Below are 20,349 nucleotides of genomic sequence, written 5' to 3' on the forward strand. Positions count from 1 at the left end.
CCTCCTTCCAGCACTTTGGCAAGCCCCCAAGTCACACACTCAAAGCTAGAGAAAGAGATTTATTATCAACATCTACTAAAGACCCAAAGAAGTGTTACAAAATTCAATATGTGAACTAGAGATCATAACCATGGACACAACGTGACAAAATATGATATTAGGTAAATACAATGAATATCGATGTCACTGAGACCAATGAAACATATAGTATGGCATCCTCTTCTACCATAATAGTATATATGCAGGCAAAGGAAATGTCCTCCGCTCGAGGTGGTGACCGGAGGTGGTGGCGCTCATTGTCTCTAACTTGAGCTAGTGGGAGGAGAGAAACAATCTTGTCGAGAGTCGTGGGCATCTAGCTCTACTCTCAATAGAATTGGAGTTTGGTGGAGAGCAACTGTGGGGTAAACCATGTCTGATTTATGTCAGTCGAATAAGGTCTAAGCAGATGATAAGGTTGATCTGCTGGTGTGATAGCTCTACGTGGTGTCTACTCTCAATAGAATTGGAGTTTGGTGGAGAGCAACTGTGGGGTAAACCATGTCTGATTTATGTCAGTCGAATAAGGTCTAAGCAGATGATAAGGTTGATCTGCTGGTGTGATAGCTCTACGTGGTGTCTACTCTCAATAGAATTGGAGTTTGGTGGAGAGCAACTGTGGGGTAAACCATGTCTGATTTATGTCAGTCGAATAAGGTCTAAGCAGATGATAAGGTTGATCTGCTGGTGTGATAGCTCTACGTGGTGTCTAAACTATACTCAAAGGCAAAGAAATGGTCCATGTGAAGCCCATGTACGTTAAACTTAATGCTGATGTGGGAGTAACAAGAGCTATCTTCCCTCATGTGCAAGATGTCTACAGAACTCGATACCCATCTTTGGAGGCGGGGAAGAGAGAGAGAGAGATATATATATTAATCATCTTATCATCTTCAAAAGACCCATAGGGCCTACGAGACCAAAAGCGAGAGAGTGACCGAGAGCATTTTTAAGAATGAGGCACATGCATGTTCAAGAGGAGAGGGAATTTCGAAGATACATGTACACAAGAATGAGTAAAAATACACAGTTTTAAATGTGATTTTCATTAGTGAAACCAATTGCTTTTATTCTTTGATGGTGCTACCACACATGCTAAAGGAATTAAGGAAAGAGGGCATGTCATTATCACTAACAATGTGCAAAGGAGACACATGAAAGAGCAAGGAAACAATTTGCTGGTTGATAGGCAACATAAAAGAATGAAAAATCTCTTTATATTTCACATGATAAACATTCATAACAATTTTTGAAATACTTTTGACTGCTTCAGCTTAGTTGTATGTGTTAAGTATTTGAATTGAGTTTCCAACTACAATTTTTTGGCAGATGTCAAACTAATGTTGCAAAAATCAAGTTAAGGTAGATATTCCCACAGACCAATGTATGCGATACTTACTACTTATGTACTTAAAAGAAGTGAATGATTTCAAAAAGATGGCTACAAGACAATCATTAACAACATTGCCTTTCCATACCGCTTATTTGAGAATTGTTTAGTAGAGAATAATCCACTTTAGAAACTTGATCAACTTACTACTAACACATGGCTCCTCTCAAGGGGATTCTTACACCAGCAAGGATGAAGAAAGATCAACTTGAGTTGACACTAGCAATAGAGCTCATTAAAGCTGTCAAGCCATATTTCCCAATTTCCTGTCAACCCAAATTTTTGCATTTTAGTTGGAAATAAGGGGCTAGCGCCCCGCGCGGGGCGCGGGGTAAAAGCGGAATATGGGCTAAGCAGGGGGGGGGGGGATTAGAAGGAGTGGGAAAAGGAAACGGGGAAAATATGGACTACAAAGTCAAATTGGTGAGGTATGACTCCACATATTACATGTAAAACAAATAGCATCATCAGCATAAATTACCAATTGTCTTCATCTTTCACAAAAACATGTTCACCCCTAGAAATCAACATGAATGGAAGGTTTGATGATCTACTAGAAAGTACACTCGTCCGAGTGAATTAAAAGACCACTTTCAATATGGAAGATGTGACAAAAATAAGTGCCATGTAATGATGCATTAAATTAAAGGGCAAAAGCAAAACCATCCATGTGCCATACCCACAAGATCTCTCCCAAGAAGGCCTATGCCTTTTACATGAGTAACAAGCCCGAAGATGACTCCTTGGACGACAAGAATGATGAGGACAAGCCTACAAAGGATGAAGACCCAAAGGGCGACACAAGAAACGGTTCTCGCAACAATAAGGATGGCAAAGAAAATTCAAAGGAGGATGATCCGAAGCAAGGCAAGAAAAAAGACCCAAAGAGCCCTGCGGCACACGGCCTAACAAAGCTGATGCACCCTCTTCCTCGGTCTTCCTCGGTGACACCAAGCAACCAAGGTGCCGCCCCCCCACCACCAACGAGCAACCACGATGGCACTTCGCGAATGCTACCGCCTTGCAACCCACCACCTGCTGCATCCTTCCCTCCCCAAACCCCCACCCCCCCCCCCCCCCCCCCCACCCCCAAGCTTCCACCAACCCTCAAGCCTCATCTTCCACTAGGCAAATCGACTTCACTAGCATCCTCAACGCCACCGTGCTCGGACTTCTCCCTCACCTTAACCATCTCATCACCGAGATCTATAACCCCCTGTCATCGACCGTTCCATAAAGGACGTGACCTCAATGAGGAACCACCACAACCAACCCCACGAGAAGAGCCCATGGAGGTGTTTGGTATGGGGAAAGCTCTCCAAACACACAAACACACATACACACAGCTTGAACAAAGAAAACATGAGTGAGAGTGTATGTTGGAAAGTTGTACTTGATGATAATAAAAAATGTGAAAGTACAAGTACAATATAGTCTAGGTCTAAAACGCCAACACACAATAAGTGTGTTCACATGGAAAAAAAACCCATGTCCAATCATGGTAAAAAAGTGCACGTGAGTAGACTAGTTCACACCAGAACTTCTATGAGGAGAAATGGCTAACAAACCCCTCTGAAGTGAATGATGTGAATGTAAATAGGGTGTAGCAGACTATCTTGGCTGTAGTTTTAAAGCTTTACGAAAAGCATCAAACTTGTCTTTGGAAAGAGGTTTTGTAAATCCATCTGCCACATTGGCCTGTGTAGGCACATACGTCAAGTCAATTGCTCTAGCATGGAGCCTCTCCTTGACATAATGGTAATGTACCTCGATATGCTTTGTGAGAGCATGAAATACGGGATTCCAAGCAACTACCAAAGCACTCTGACTGTCAGTGTTAATGGTGGTAGAAGACGATTGTCTAATACCAAGATCAGATAATAGATGTCATAGCCAAACACATTCCACAGTAGCTATGAATACTTCCCTGTATTCAGCTTCATAGCTACAAGTGGCCACAGTAGGCTACTTCTTGCTGAGCCATGAAATGCATGAACCACAAAGAAGAAAATAGTTCCTCCTACCTAGTCACTGTCTATAAAAGCAATCAAGCACAATGTAGACGAGTTGCCATAAAACAGCGCAAAGTCAATGGTGCCTTTAAGATAGCGAAAGACACGCTTACATACTTGCCAATGCTGAGGGCCAAGCATAGTTATCACGGTACGAAAATACGATACCGTATGGAAATTTTTGGTACGATATGAAATTTTGGGATACCATACGATAAAATACAGTTTTTTTATAACACTTTACAAACTATGGAGCTTCAAGCTTGAATGTGAGGGAAGGTTTGGGGGGGGGGGGGGGGGGGGAGAGTCCACAGTGCTTGAGGAACCATAACATGGAGATGTGTCTCTCCCGGTTGGATCTCCCAATTGTCTCCAAAAAAGAACCTGCATGTGTAATGCGATACCAAAGGTTTCCCAGTGTAGTGTTTATGACTAAGGGGCCGTCCTTGCACAAACACGGGCAGTGTATCTAGGGTGATAGGTTTAGGGACTCCTATGTAGATCAAAATGGCCCTGTCCAAATCTTCTCCCTCGTACATAACTTGAGGATCTAACTGTCTAGCCTACCTATACCAAGGATCTTCAAGTGATGTAGCAAGATTCTCTCCTCACCCTACCAATCAAGCGTACACTACCAGTCTACCTCGCTAGATTTTTTAGGTCTCTTAGCAACCCCATATGGAATACTAAAGACACGAAACTTGCGAAGTACTGTGGGCATTTGGGATCTTCGTTGAGAAAGATTTCTATTTTATTTTTAGCATTTGTGTGTGTGTGTGTGTGTGGGTGGGGCGGGGGGGGGGGGGGGGTGGGGAACTCATATCGTACAAATATTGCACGGTGCGAATAGGTGCATGAATCTACTCAACTGTGAAATAGCAAATTGAACGCCCAAACGGGTAGTGCATATATACATAAGGCATCCCATAGCTTGCTGATAAGTGGCGGCATCGAATGGCTCACCAACATCCTCAAGTGAAAGTTTTAAACCTGGTTCCATACGAGTACAAACAGGCTTACAATTTGTCATTTGAAAACGCTCAAAGAGCTACTCAATATATCTCCGCTCAAATAGCAGGATACCCCCCTTAATAAGTATAAATTGAATGCCCAAATAGTAATGTAAATGCCCCATATCTGTGACATTAAAAGCACGCTGCAATTCAGCTTTGAAAGCTTAAAGTTTGTCCTTGTCAAGACCAGTAATGAGCATGTCATCCATATAAAAAATAAGAATCAACAAATTGTCCGCATCTCTGCAAACATAGAGTACTCTTAGTTGCACTATTGCGGAACCCATCATTAGTAATCCAGTATGCATGAATTTTTTGGTACCAACCACGAGGATCCTGTTTAAGGCCATAAAGTGCTTTCTGTAACATGCGTACGTTCTTTTTTGCCCCTTCTCGAACAAAGCCAGGAGGCTGAGAAACATATACACTTCCTCCTACAACTCGCCATTAAGAAAAGCACTCTTAACATCCAACTGATGTACATGCCAACCCTTGTGTACAGCCAAAGCAACAACACTACGAATGGTAGGCATACATGAAGTAGGAGCAAAAGTCTCCTCATAGTCAATTTCCTCACACTGAGCATAACCTTTGGCGACCAAATGAGCCTTATGACGATCAATAGAACCATCAGGCTTATGTTTAAGCTTATAAACAAATAGCATGCTTGCGAGTAGACAAATCGCATAACTCCCAAGTATTGTTCTTTTCAAAGGAGTCCAACTTCGAGCGCATAGCTGCAACCCAATGCTCATCCTCCAAAGCATCAACATGAGAAATAGGTTTCACGACCAATTTGAGTAGTGGTAGGTGGCTCAATTTCAGGAATTTCAGCATTATGTGATGGCTGTAAACAAGCCAAAGCGGGCTCTACATCATCAGCATGTGACCCAAATAAAGGCAGCAATGTATCAAAGACATCTTCTGGTCCAATTGATGGCTGTTTTTGACATGAAAGCAATGGCTAAGATGCAAATTCATCAAAGATAACATCGCGAGACACAATGATTTTGCCTATGCCAATGCACATCAAACCGTAGATACTTGTGTGAACTACAGACACATACATCTTTGAATTTTTCTTGTGCCTTGATTTTGAGTTCGATTATGATTGTAGCTAAAAATTGTGTTGTGACCTACTGTGAGTACCCACACACACCCATAAGCTGTGGTTTACATGACACAAGCTGTACACACAGAGATCACAATAGCCCACAAATGGTCTGCACATCACAAGAGAGCATTATCTCCTTCATAAATCCCCGTAAGTGCCAATCGTGCATACAGCACAATGCATGCACCCTAACTCGGAGTACCACACACAATCAATAGCCTTATGCCAATTGTATCCAAATGCACACAACCCACAATCAGCACCGGCTATATGGCTGCCCTCTGTTACACAAGTCATTGGCTTGCAATTGCAAACCTGTACGCCATCGTGGCTACTTCAATTATGATGCACCCGCCGACTGCCCTTGCACTATTCATGTCTGCACACAATTGCAGTCAATCATGCACTTCCATATGCCTTGTCTGAGTGCTGAATGAACTGCCCCTGCAGTTGAATGTGGGCATTGCGGTGCCTCCCTTGAGTTGGGCATTCATTTGGCCTCCCCCTAAGGGCTGATTGGGCGGGGAGTAGTTATGACCATCCAATTTGTCCTCTTGGGACAAAACCCTGAATATATCGGTTGTATTTCCAACCATAATGCTGAAATCTCTTTACCAAGAGATATGCAAACACGTGCAACCAAGTATGCTGTAAAAAGCACCTGCAGACAATCCCAAAGCATTGGAGTGCAATGCCAAGCAACCACAAGGCCCTGTGCAAATGTTTTTCCCTAAATACAAGGCTGCAAATAAAGTTTGTAGTGTCCTAACAACACAATCACTGTTTGAATTTGCACAATCACTGCATAAATTTGCAAACAAGGCTTGCAATGTGAAAAGCCTCAAATTTCTGTGCAATAATGGGCTGTTTTATGTGTCAATTGCACATAAATCACAAGAGCTCCAAAAAATGTGTACCAATGAGCTTTAATTGTGCGATAAGCACTGATTTTACGAAAGCCCAAAATTCGTATGTGTCCTATAACTACAATTGTGCAATTAACCACCAATTTTGAAAAATCCCCAAATTTTTACTTAACCCTTCAGAAACCTTGCCGTGTAGTACTGCGTGCACCTAAATTTTGCAATGACGCAAGTAATTCACAAAAGCCCCATGAAATGAACCCAAAATTAAGTACCTATACGGCCTTGACCAGATCTGTATTTGTACAGGTGTTGAGAGGGACTCGATGAGAGGTTGCCTGGTCACAAGGCGGAACGGGCCAGTCGCTGGAGTGAGCCGCCGGACGGAATAGCGTGCCTAGTAGTCGTAGGCGAACTTGAGCGGGGGCGGCGAATGGGCAACGAGGAAGTCGACGGCGAACTGGGAGCACATAAATCCCGGCGAACTGGCCGCTAGCGACATGACTTTCTTGGGGAACCGGCGGCAACGGCAACTTTCTGGTCAAAACCAACGGCGGTGATGAGGGCACCTCTTTGGTCAAAACTGGCGCCGAACAGAAGTGACCACAAAATACTCAAATTCTGCCAAGTGCCACGTAAGCCCCAAAGGTGGCTGATCTCCACCGAGCTGCGCCCGCTATGGAGCTAGCACCGTTGCTTGGCTGACCGGAGGTGGTGCCCTGGGCACTAGTGCTGCCCCTTGTGGAGGCAGAAGGCAGGCGGAGAGTGGGAGGTCGGGCGGCGAACAGGAGGTGTTGACGACCTCTGGAGCAAGGCTGACAATCGGACAGAATGGCGAGCTTCACGGTCGTCGGAAGGAACGCGCACAGTTGCCGGAAGGAAACTACGCGAGCAGCAAGGCTCTAATACCACTGTTGGCACAAATTAGGGTTAGGGTTCCACACAGACACACACACACAACCAGCAGGCAACAAGCAAGTACACAGAGGATGGCGATTGATGCTCACACAATGGACTGCATTGGAATGCGTAGAGCTAGAGAGTCAACTCCATAATATCAAAATACAATAAAAGTGTTGGTGTCCTTTCACACCAGATATCCAAGGGGAAAAACCCAAAGCGAGAAAAGTGCCCTTGGTTAGCCCATGTTCACATGTGTCACTACTCATAGCATATATGCCCATAAAATGTACAAATATCGGCAAAAAACCATTAAATCCTGTAAATCTGAGAGAACTCCCAAAATTTTCTTACATAGACTTGTCAATCTTTGTGAAATAGGCACAAATCTAAGAAAAGTCTGTGATTTTGGGTGTAAATCTTGCAGATTATGCAAAAAGCCCCAAATTTTAAGAGACAAAGTGCCTAATGTTTTAATTTCAAGTCAGAATCTACCAAAATCCACAATTTTGCATGCGTAACCTGTATGGGCTGAAATTTTTGAAAATTTCAAAAAGCCCCAAACTTGCAGTGTGAAGGTATGCTTTGGAGGACGAACAGCAACAATGTATGGAGCAGGTACGGTCAGTTGCGTAGGTGCAGTATGGCAGCACAGCAGCAGCTACAGGTACAACAAAGTTGTACGACGGCAACTACAAGGCGGCACTAGGCAACAAGGGAAACAGCTGCAAGAAGGCGCACAGCAGCAGCTATTGCCCTTGTACGGAGCGACAGGTACAGAGCGGCATCTAGTACGGACGGTACGGGCTGCAGAGCAGAGCAAGTCTGTGCAGACCTGAAAGGACAACAAGTGTAGGGCGATGGCGAGGCGCTCGCCGGCTCTCATACCAAAGTTGGGTATGGGGGAAGCTTTGCAAACACAAACAAACATACACAAAGCTCGAATAGAGAAAACGTGAGTGAGAGTATGCTAGAAAGTTGTACTTGATAATAAAAAATGTGAAAGTAAAAAGTACAATATAGTCTAGGTCTAAAAGACCAACACACAATAAGTGTGTTCACACGAGAAAAAAGCCATGTCCAACCATGGTAAAAAGAGCCCATGAGTAGACTAGTTCACACCATAACTTCTAGGAGGAGAAATGGCTAACAGGAGGATGATGGGAAGGACTAGACATTGCCCTTGACCGTCATCCATGAGCAACAACTAATATATCCTCCTCATTCTTGGGAACTCATCCCCCATGGCAACTTCCTTGACACTCTCGATAACCCCTTTGATATGGCCGTAGTCCGTATCTTGCTTCTTGAACCAATACTGAAAAAGATGTATATGACGTGGAAGGCCGAGACCCAAGCACACTAGAGGTAGACGACTGGCATTATACTAATCCATGGTACTACAAAGCCAAAGATCATATGGGAGTGCAACCTAAGTGGTGGGTGGTCGAAGCCGTATCTCTCAAACAATTATGAGATTCAAAAAGAGTACATAAAGGGAAGTTTGGATGGACTCAATGTTCATGCCAATCAAATGCAAGTGGTCCTCGTGCTAAATGCATGGCAACGGTCTTTTCTAAAACTTTCCTTACTTTGACGGTGGACACATGGCACCTACCACAACATAGATGTGCATTCCCATGCAGAATTTCAATAACCTCTATACTATGCCAAAGTACATGAAACACCAATAGTGGCCACATGCTCCTTCTTCAAACTCATAATGCCGAAGAACCAATGGTCTAGTCAAGAAAGCATCATCTTCAACCTCAATGAATTGACAAATTTTCGCTATCACATCGAATTCTACGGCATGGCTAAACAATTCCATGGCCACCATAGAAATCAGCAGCAACTTGGGCTCAGATCAACAAATAGTGGGGTGTTCTATTGTGCGCAAGCTCCCGTGCTTCCCCCCCCCCTTACCTGGCTTCGCCTACTACACCCCCCCTCTTCAATCTACTACCTGCCCTGCCCCCGTTTGCTACTCTACCCTCCCACCTCTCTGCGCAATCACCCCCCCCCCCTTTTTTCGCACTTTGTCCGCTTTTTTGCCCCCACCCCCCCGGGTCCCCTTTTTCTTTCCCCTCCTCTTCGTTTCCCTCGTCCCTCTTTGTTTCCCCGTCTCTCTCCTCTCCAGTTGCCTCAAAGGAGCAGCTTTGGCAGCCTTTGATCTAGAATCCCCTGATCCGTTTACCCAGTGGCCACATGCTAGGGGCCCGACCGCACGTTTCTTGGGGTGCCTTGAGCATGGGACCAGCTAGGTCTCTTGGAGATTGGATCGCCCACAGGCACTTACCCCAGGAGGTGCAGGAGAGAGGCCTAACAGAATCTAGGATAGAGATAGGCTCATCATCGACGACTCCCCTAGACCCGACTCCCCCAGTGTGGCTAGGCATGTTTACCAGACACGATATCCTAGTGGCGGTCCACAAAGCAGATGAGGACAGTGGTCTGCTCACTTTCTCTATTGGATCCCATGGAAGACTAGAGAGATCTGAGCTTCCCTTCAAGGATTTTAGTGGCTGCACCTTGCAGAGGGTGAGGGTGATTGGTTTTCGGGCACGGGAATGGCATTTTGATCCAACACCGGCCAAGGTGGCCAGGGAGAGATTATGGCGGCTATGAATATGAAAGTGCCAACCTCTCACGCGCCTTCAATGGGATCTCAGAGAGTGGACTTGGCATAATCCAATTGATTGGGAGGAGACTCTGGATGCTCCCTTCTTTGCATGTACTGCGCGGCTAGGCCGTAGGATCCGGATGCCCGAGATAGATGGCACACCGGCAATAGCAGCACATTGGTAGTCTCAAGGCCTCTTCACAGCATTTCCTTTTAGATTTCTAGAAGAGATTGTGGAACCCTCTTTCTTTGGTTGATGGCACATAGGAGTATAACGGTCAGTACTTGACTGGAAGTTGGTGGTCGACCCCCGCGGTGCGGCCACCCCCAGGACACTCATAGACATTGCCTTTGGGATTGCCCGAAGGCTCAGCAGATTTGGGAGAGGACTCTCCGCATCTTTGCTATGGACAGGGCATAGTTGTCAGGTACGATACCATACGGTACAAACAATACGATATCGTACGGGAAAATACGGTATGATATAACTTTTTTTCTTATCGTACGATAAAATACAATGTTTTAAAAAAATACTTATAAACTTAGGTATTTCCAATTCCAGATATAGAGTATTTTAAAAAGGAGGGAAGCATCATAGTACAGAGGAAGCTCAAACAGCCATCGATAAGCAAAAAAAAAGACCATTACCTCCCAAAAATAATAATTTTTTTGGAAAAAAAAAAGATTTTGAAAAAAAAAATCGAGAAAAAAAATTCCTTTAAAAAATCTGTACGAGTCCATACGGTATCGTATTGTATAGTATTCCGTGCAATAAGCCATCGTACGCCGTACGGAAACAACCCTGGGACAGGGCATCGACCCGGATCATCACATGGGGCACTGTCGCTTGGGCCACAGAGGCTGGAGTGGTCAGGGCTTATGAGGAGGATGGGGGAGGGTTAGGCCTTCAGATCTCTCACCATCATATTGCAGTAGTACCAGTCATAACCCCACCTACAGGCGACTGGCGCCCAAGCTCATGCCAGAGATGGGAGATTTGCAGTAGCATAGTAGGCTGGCATATTTGGCGTGCTAGATGGAGCGAGGCCATCAAGGATACCCACACTCCGCGGGCGGAGACCATCAGGAGCATATGGCTTGATATCATTCACACCCTCAGCGGTCAGTGGGAGAAGTTACACAACGGTTCAGACCGCATGCGGAAGTAGCGGGAAGCTCTCTTGAGACTTTGGAGGCCTGGCCCTTTCCTCATAGATAGAGGTGGTGACCCCATTTGGCATTACAGACCACCTATGTGGTTCTTCCCCCCCTCCCCCCCCCCCCCCCCTATATGAGATAGCCTTCTGCCACGAGCCTGACATTTCCCAATATGAAAGGGATCTGGTGGACTCCAGGATGTCTAAATATTTGGAAAGTACAAGCTTTGGAGAAATGGGAGATTATCCTACAATACAAAGAATCACACTCTTAAAATTTAGGAGAGTTGCTAGTTTGGCCCGACTCCGATGGAAATTATGTTCACGTCATTACGCCATTAAGCAAATGCGAAAAGTTGCCATGGCTCGACATTTCTACAACCTGTGTTCCGGCTTGGTAGCCTCGTGTTGGGCTATGTTATGGCATTTGTATATGTATAATCCGGCATCTCTCCCATGGGGAGAGCAAGGCCCTCAAAGCTTGTACATGATATTCTCCTTGGGTAATAAAATACTCCAAGGGGAGAGTCGGCCCATTCCGGCCTCTATGTGGTGTCACATGTGCAAGCTCCATTTTCAGCATTTGTGGATGTTTTGTCCAGCTTTTATATTTTATGCAAAGTGATGATGGATATGTGTTAAGGTTATGGCCATGTTTAAATGTTTTAATATGCATTGATGGTATCAAAAAGTGTGTCAAAGGCCCTAGTCCCCCGAGCACCTTTCAATGGTATCAGAGCATAGGCTTCCTTGGAAGCAGAGGCTTCCTTCTATCAATGAGGAAGAGAAAAGATCTCAAGTGGGAACCACACTTACCATCATTGCTATTAAGCATGGCCAGCCACTTCATAGCCTATGAAGCAAGAGTAGGAGCAATACACAGCTTGGTCTAAGGATTTATGAATTCACAAAATTTATCTTGGAAGTATGGAGTTGGCTTTATGTGCACACGTTTAGCACTCTTTCCATATGGATATTGTGGATTATATCATCAATCTTACAAGCAAACTATATGGAGATATATCTCGGGATATCTTAAGGATATGCTGAGAAGATATTTCTTTTGACTTCATAACCAACCTGGCAAAGAAAAGCTAAGTATACTTTGAGTTTGCAAAGTTGGTGCTTTTGCTATTTACTATGAAATGTTTTTGATCTTCACTAACCCTTGTATAGCAGATGGTTTCAGGGAAACATTGTTTATGGCTCCCTTTATTTGGGATGCATTGGACTTATGGAACTCATGGTTCACATACCTTGTGTAGTGTTCTCTTGTCCTACTTGCTCTCTTGAAGATTGTTTCTACCATGTGTGGGTGGAACAATAGAGTAGCTGGAAGGGAACATGGGCACTTCACAAGGTAGTGTCAAGCACAACATACCATGTGTAGTGTTCTCTTGTCCTACGTGCTCTCTTGAAGATTGTTTCTACCATGTATGGGTGGAACAATAGAGAGCAGATGGAAGGGAACATGGGCACTTGAGAGGCTATGGGCAAAGAATGGAGTGTCACTCATTGCGGATGGATGGAATGACACATGAAATCGGTCCATTCATGGCCTCGTTGCATATTCCCGTGTGGCGAGATGTACTTTATTGCTTCACATGATGCTTCAGGGGCAGGAAAGAGTGCAGACATGCTTGTAGCAGAATGGGCAAGTGGCATTAAGCTCTTTGGCCCGGAATGTGTGGTGGATTTTGTTGCAGATGGCGAGGCTGCATATAGGGCAGCTGGAGCTATCATTGAGAGCATGTATCCACACATGATTGTGTCATATTGTATGACACATTGTTTGAACAATCTATTAAAGGATATTGGAAAGATGTCATGGATTGAGCTTATCATTCAGGAGGCTAATCAAATGGTAACTTTTGTCTTGAACCCTCAGTTCCTTTGCCACGAGTTCTCCAAGAAATCAAGGCTCATACTTCTCAATACACAGACAACTGATTTGCCTTCAACTTCTTGATGCTAGGCCACTTGAGGAAGTACAGTGGTGCAGGAGGCAGCTCTTCATCACCGAGACGAGTTCACCACTTCCACATTGACTTCAACAGCCATAGGCAGATTATGCAGGGAGCATGCAAAGGGCACTTCCTTTTGGAAGGATGTGAAATGCATTGATAGAGAAGTCGCATGAGTTAGAGCTCGATGAGGACATTTACAAAGGAGATTCGTTCCCTATGTGCGATGAGGTGGAACTCCTATGCCTCTCCTATGCATGCAGCCGCATATATGGTGGACCCTAAGTTTCAGGGTAATGGATAGGAGAGTGATAGAGAGGTGAGTGATGGCTGGAGGCGCATCTTGAATCGTCTAGTGCCAGATGGAGGCATTAGGTGCAAAATTAGAGACCAACTTGCTACATACAGATCCTTTCGTGGTGCTTTTGATTGTGTGGATGCACAGTACGATAGATTGAAGGTTGGGGCTACTTTGCGGTGGGAGAACTATGGTTCAGATGGGCCTGAGCTGCAACAGTTGCCTATCCGCATTCTCAACCAAGCTATAAGTGCCTCTTATTTGGATTAGCTTTGGAGTTCTTACAACCATATTGCATCAAAGAAGAGGAACCGCCTTAGTGTAGAAAAGGCCAATGATCTTGTCTTTGTAAGCGCAAACTTGCGAATGCTTTGCAAGGGTGCGACTGCAAAGGCAGATCCCTTTACCCAATGGGATATGGAGCAGGAGAAGGGAAGTGAGCAGGCAGCAACACAACAGAGCCCAGAGGACGATGCCACTACGTTTTAGACTCGTCATGTAGGCAGCCATGATCATGAGGCCAGCACTTCTCAAGCTCCCGGCTCCGATTGAGCATTGCAGGCTCTATGATTTATCATTTAGTAGCCTACCCTATGTTTCATTGTTTTGTCTTTCGAGTCTTGACTCGGCACTTTATGTGCATTGTAGACACTTATTTGATAGTGATCATCATTCCATGCTTATACATTGGTTTGTCAGTGTACTTATTAGCGCATGTTTGGCGCTTTCAGTGTTTGCATTGTGCAATGCACATTTACTAAATAACTCAAAACTTTAAACTTTAAAGTGATGCCTTCAAAGTTCAAAGTGTAAAATCATAAATGTTCTTTTATTTAGTGTGCATTGTAGTCTATGTAAGGATATCTCAATAAATCGCATATTCCATATGCCATCCCCGTCCCCCCGTCCTCGTTCCCTACCTTTTGCCGTTCCCCATCTCCGTGCCCATGCCATGTGGCTATGGTTTGAGAGCTCAAGGGAGCTAAAGAAAGCCCAAAGAAAATCTGAGGCTCCAAGAAGTGTCTATGAGGTTCAAGGGAGATTTTAAGATACCTAGACAAGCTTTGATAGGGCTTCGATAAAGCTTGAGGAGCCTCAAAAGGGGTGCGGTGCAAGGATATCAAGAGGATTGGGCAAATCTCAAGGTTTTAAGAAGCTTTAAGGACTTGAAGAAGCAAGAGATTCAAGGGACTAATAAAGGGGTTTTGAGGACCTTTGAAGAGACTTATGAGAGCTTACAAAGGCTTCGTTGCCCACTTGCTACACATGAAGATCGCGTCCTCTTCTAGGTGCCCAGGTACCACATGGGACACCGATGGTAGCCCCATGGCTGCCCATGAAGCTCGCCTCTTCTTCTAGCATGTGAAAGCCCACGTAGGCAAGTGCCCAAGCACACGATCTCAAATAATTTCCATGAGCACCTCCCCCCACAAGCCCCCATAAAGATCAACACCCACCAGCCCCTAGCTAAGGCACAGCAGCAGTACTCATGTGTACTCACAGCGGCAGCCACGCCTTCAACACCAAGGGTGCCACGACAATCATTACCAACTGCCACCTCATACCTCATGGCCGACAACTTGCTCTCAAAGGCCACCCACCTAGAATCCACCAGCGCCATGAAGCCCATGAGCAAGAGACGAAGGCCATGAAGCAAAACCAGTCTTGAGCGCAAGTAGCTCAAAGGCTACCAACAAGGAGGAATAGCTTGAAGGACACCAGCCTAGGAGTAAGTCTCGACGCCCATCTCTCCAAGTGTCCTCGAGCACTAGCACAGAGAAAAAGTCACCACCGACACACTCAAGTGGTGATTCTCCTCTAGACTGTATGTTTGGAGTCCTCAACACTAACGACACAGTGTACACTTAAACACACTAAAAAAGACTAAAATATAAGCATAGCACAATGACAAGAATACTTCTTGCATTGCTGTTGAGAAATTGTTACATGCCCTTCACTGAGCCGTGCATACCCAACAGTGGTCACAATGAGTCGGACAACACACAGGATGGAATAACAAGTGACTAAAGGACTCAATGAACAAGACTAAATGAACAGGAATTGATATAAAGGATAATCCCAACGATGACTAAATGAACAGGAATTGATATAAAGGATAATCCCAACGATGAGCTGAGGAATCATTTTAATGGTTCCTGCGAGGCGGCGTCAGTGGCATCTCCCATCTTTGGGAGATGCCCATCGGGGTGTCAATAAGGTGCCTTCAATGCCAGTGTGTCCACCTCTCATGTAGTGCACATCAGGGATCCGTTGTTGCTGACCGAATGCTTGAGCCGGGACGGTCCAATGTGGGCAGCTTGGGATGGTAGAGTGTGGGGCCTGGGCACCCTATGATGGTCCAGTGGGCATCCTCAGATGGTCTAGCAGGGAACAGTCTAGTATGGGCACCCTTAGTGGCTACACGTCGCCCACCACTAGAGTGTTCACCATCCTCGCGGTGAGGAAGGACAGTGAACTGATAAATTGTTACTGAATGCAAATAGGCACTATATTGTCAATACATTATGAAAGATGGTATGTAAAATGATAGAAAAATAAAGGCTCTAATCATGTTGGAGGAAAACTCTAAGCTGGATACCTTAGTTGATGGAGAGGTTTAAGAACTAGTGAGGAGTAACTGGAGAGGGCGGAGAGGGCGGAGAGAGTGGTGAGGGCATCTAAGTCCGTTGCTTGGGCTCGTAAGGAGGCGAGCTCGTTGTCTTGCTGCGCCACTTAGTCAATCAACTCAAGCACACCTCTATGCTATGGAAAGATGTGCAGAATGTGGGTGAGCTCTGATTTTGCTTCGTAAAGGCACTACTCAAGAATGGATACTTGAGTCTAGAGACCCCGAATCGTGTCCTCGGCCTGTTGAGTGTGATCCCTCTAGCGACGGCGGGTATCACAGGCGAGCTTGAAGTAGTCTTTGAGATAGGTGGAGCATGCTCGTCTCTGACCCCGGCTCGAAAAGCATGCTCGTCTCTAACCCCGGCTCGAAAAACAAAAACAAAAGTAAATGCGAAGATCCACGCAGAGATTATCCAAACCTCGCACTATGTGGCGAGCTCGACGAGGATGAGGCAAGGACAACCACTCTGGAGGATCAGAGAACTGCAAGCATGGTAGATCTCCAACCGAAATATCTGGAACACTATAAGAAAAGGGAGAATTAGGAAACTCAATGCGCACTGTACTATCACATCGATCAATGTGGAAGATGACCTCATGTGGAGAACCCAAAGTAGGTGTGGGAAGAGAGGGCTTCCTGGAAGCGATGGTAGAAGTAGCGGTAAGAAGTGTGGTGACCACCATAGTGGCAGGAGGGTTATAGCAAGGAGGGATCCGCGACCTATTTCCCACGTGCAATGGCAGGGAAGTGGTTAGGTTGCTGTGGCCGAGGGGCAAGGTAGGGAAGGGGGCGGAATTTCTTGCTGGCGAGGATAGGGAGGAGAGCGTCGAGACCACTACAGGCAAGGATGGTAGGCAACCAGGTGATGCCACGCCAACAGAGATACCCTTGGGGTGGAAATGGGAGTGGAGGAAGGGAGCACTAAAAGTAGAAGTCAGCCCCGATGACCATTGGGCATTGTGGGAAAGTTGGTGATGAGGGCGACACAAAGGGAGACATCCATCGCGGGCAGACCTAGGATGGATGCAGGACATGTCAACAAGCCCAAGGTGGCTAGTTCGCCTTGACTGAACAAAGTGATAAACTTGGGAAAATACTGAGGATTGGCACTGTCAGAGGAGGTTGAAGAAGATTCAGATGATTCGGAGGAAGCAGGCGGAGATGGTACCTGCGGAGCCACCATTGTAGCGCGCTAGCAGATGTGGAAGGCAAGCGATGCACCGTTGAGCCGACCAGTAAAGGAGGTGTGAACATGGAAGTCATGGTTGCGGAAGGGAGCAATTGGGTGGATGGAGCCGACTATGTCGGTGGTGCATGCTCTCGCAGTCGTAGAAACCTAACGATTCAGTGCTTGTACGGAACTGGAGTAGCCATGAGGGGAGTGTGGAAGAGCAAATAATCACGCAAAGGGAAGAGGAAAGAAAAGCAAGAGAGTGAGATGGTGGCATTGAGACAAAGCAGAGCCTCAGGGAGAAGGGAGGTGGCGGAAAAAAAAAACTATAGTTTTTTCTTTCGGAGATTTTTGTTTATTTTTTTATTTTTTGATGTTCAGTACGAAGACGCTGTTCGGAGCTGGAGGAGCAGAACGGAGGCGAGTAGGGGATTGGAAGGGGGCAAAGAGGCGGCGGAGGAGGGAGGCAAGGAGGAGGAGGAGCGGGCAGGCGAGTAGGACAAGGAAGGGCGCCGAGTAGGAGGAGGAGGAGGGAGTCGAGTAGGAGATGGAGGGGAAGAGTACAGAAAACGGCCAAAAATAGAAGGGCCAGTATGAGTAAAGAAGGGGGGCGGGGGGTTGGCCGGGGGGCAGAAAAAAAGGACTTTTTTAAAATTCGATGGAAAGGTGGCTGAGTAGGAGATGGAGGAGGGAGCCGAGTAAAAGATGGAGAGGGAGGCGAGAAGAGGCGAGTAGGAGAAGGAGTATGAGATAAGGGGTGAACAAGTATGTCATATTGAGGCGAGTATGACAACGGCGGAGAAAAAAGGACATACTTTTTACTTTTATTAATTTTTTTTCCAGAATGGAGATGCGTGAAGGTCGAAGCGAACATTGAAGGGTAGAGAGATCGAGTAGGAGATGGGAAGGCGGCTAAGTAGGAGATGGAGGGAGTAGGAGACAGAGAAGGAAGGCGAGTAGGAGGTGGTTTGGGGGGGGGAGAGAGAGAGAGAAAGAGGGAGAGACGAGTAAGAGGTAGGGGGTTGTCAAAAAAGTAGTTGAGTTTGGGTTGTAGAGGTGGGGAGGTCATGAGAGGAACGAGTTGGAAAAGAGGACACTACCGAAGGGAGGGAGGTGCCAGAATAACAAGAGACCAAGCTTCTTTTTGTTTTTGAGCAATAGAGTTAAAGAGGCGCCAGGGCGGTACACCTTAGTCCTAGAACCATTAACCAAGGGAAGGAGGACCGAGGTGGCCCTCCAATGTGCGGAGTTGCACAGAGCACCTTGAGAAAGGATCTGGTGGACCAAAAATGGCTCTTCCCAAGCTGGAACCAGCTCCTTTGCCCATTTCACATAACACGCTTGGTACACCAAGACGAACTAACCCTCCTGGAACTAGGGTTTCCGAAGATGGCAACCACGCCACGCCTTTCGTATGTTTTGTTCGACCCCCACAACTTGGGTGGCCAATGCCTGGGTTTCATCTAAAATAGTCAACCGGAGCACGGTGGCATGGTGTGAAACATCATCGTGGTGGGCACAATTGTTACACTCGAATGGAAAGACTACTTCTAGGCTGTGAACCAAGTGAAATGGGATGTGCCTTGTTGTCCCTTTGAAAGCGGTGCATTAAGCCCACAATGTGCCTAAGAGTGCCTCAAAGCAATGACACGGCCTGATGGTACATCTTTCAAAGTAAGTGGCAAAGCACTTTGTCAGTGATTTCAGCCTGTCCATTTGCTTGAGGGTAATAGGCACAAGACTTCCACTGGAAGATCTTGTATCTGCTGAGTAAGGTGGTGATGACTTCGTTGACGAAATGGAAGCCCCTATCACTGGTGATTTCCAAGGGGCAGCCAAAGCAGACAAAGATGTTCTCATATAAGAACCGGACCATGGTGTTAGCCGTGCAACCCTTGGTGGCTTGGGCTTTAGCCCACTTGGTAGCGTCATCAATGGTGACTAGGATGTACCTGCACACCGGCTGGGGTGGGCCACGGGATCTATGGGACCTACGAAATCAATGTCCCACCGCTCAAAGGGCGATCATGCTAGAGGACAAGTGGGTATGGTCACCAACTTGAGAGGGCCTCCAAGGAGCGGTTTATTCTTCATATACATGGCAGAGATTGTTGACTTGAGGATGATATTCAAAGAAGGCCATCCTCTCTCCTCTTTTCTTGGTCTAAGAGGAGGAGGGATGCATGTTGCATCTATGCATGCTTAGACCGCTTCTATGTTGATGATTGGATTCTTTATAGGACCATACACTCATAGCATCTAGCACCTCCAAATCTGACCATTGCCCAATGGTTTTATGTATTAGAGATCCAGGATACCATGGTTCTACTCTTCGTGTTAGTATTTCTCAGCAATTCTACTCAGATGCAAAGATTTCATGATAGATGATATCTGATGGCCTAGGGAGTGTGGCTTTGTCACACTCGCGCACGTGATTACAGAAAACCAATGGCCCCAAATCACAGCATACATTCAACACCATCACAACATGAGCATGAATCAATACATCTGTCACACACGCATCATAAACATACATCCTGAAACCACATAAGATAATCTTGCACATGACACAGGACTAGGGGCTGAAGTTGAGCCAGCCCCCCGATGAGGTATCTTAATTACCAACAAAGTATTCTCTTGTACAAGATGTGGGTGCCCAATAGTTCCACTCCTCTTCTAGCACCAGATTTATCCAAATCTGTGACAAACAAAGTAATACAAGCTCTCGGTCACCAACCAGAGCAAAGCAACCAGAGCAAAGCAGTCACCAACTACTCAATAAGGAAAACAAACCCTCGGTCGCCAACCAAGGCCAAAGCAGTCGCCAATTGCTCTTCAAAGAGAGCAAACCCTCAGTCGCCAACCAGGGCCAAAGTAGTCACCAACTTCTCTTCAAAGAAAGCAAACCCTCGGTCACCAACCAAGGCCAAAGCAGTCACCAACTCCTTTTCAGTGAAACCAAGCCCTCGGTCACCAACTAGGGCCAAACAGTCACCAACTGTTTCCTTGATTTCTCGGCTATCCACACAATTGTGCAAACCAAAAGCTCCAAACAAGCCCAAAAAAGCACTTAGGCCAAATCGTTTTGCAACCAGTGAGTAGGGTTGAAGCCAGGCACAAACTGTATCGGCTCCGTCCCAAGAAGACCCTCGGTTCCTTGCTGAATTTTGCTGTAA

The 20,349-nt window shown here is 45.9% G+C and overlaps 1 protein-coding gene across 9 annotated transcripts in view; it reads right to left on the reverse strand.

Annotated features, from left to right (window-relative positions):
* Positions 1-20,349, reverse strand: part of LOC147605795 (uncharacterized) — an 89,891-nt gene that overhangs the window by 21,040 nt on the left and 48,502 nt on the right. Inside the window, exons 8-9 of one of the 9 annotated variants that reach the window (XM_086792522.1) lie at positions 4,781-4,888; positions 4,329-4,697 (exon numbers count right to left, since the gene is read on the reverse strand). The exons of 2 other annotated variants lie outside the window; for them this stretch is intronic. In XM_086792522.1, coding sequence (XP_086648648.1) covers positions 4,656-4,697; positions 4,781-4,888 — 150 coding nt within the window. In that variant the 3' untranslated portion in view covers positions 4,329-4,655. Of the gene's footprint in view, positions 1-1,424; positions 1,696-3,129; positions 3,241-4,328; positions 4,698-4,780; positions 4,889-4,919; positions 5,395-5,468; positions 6,230-20,349 lie in introns of those variants that run through there. 6 more of the 9 variants (XM_086792528.1, XM_086792525.1, XM_086792529.1 and 3 more) reach the window with 6 other exon arrangements.

The sequence above is a fragment of the Cibotium barometz genome, chromosome 58 (genome assembly GCF_041138505.1).
Source record: "Cibotium barometz isolate CiBa-2024 chromosome 58, ASM4113850v1, whole genome shotgun sequence".
Classification (NCBI taxonomy): domain Eukaryota; kingdom Viridiplantae; phylum Streptophyta; class Polypodiopsida; order Cyatheales; family Cibotiaceae; genus Cibotium; species Cibotium barometz.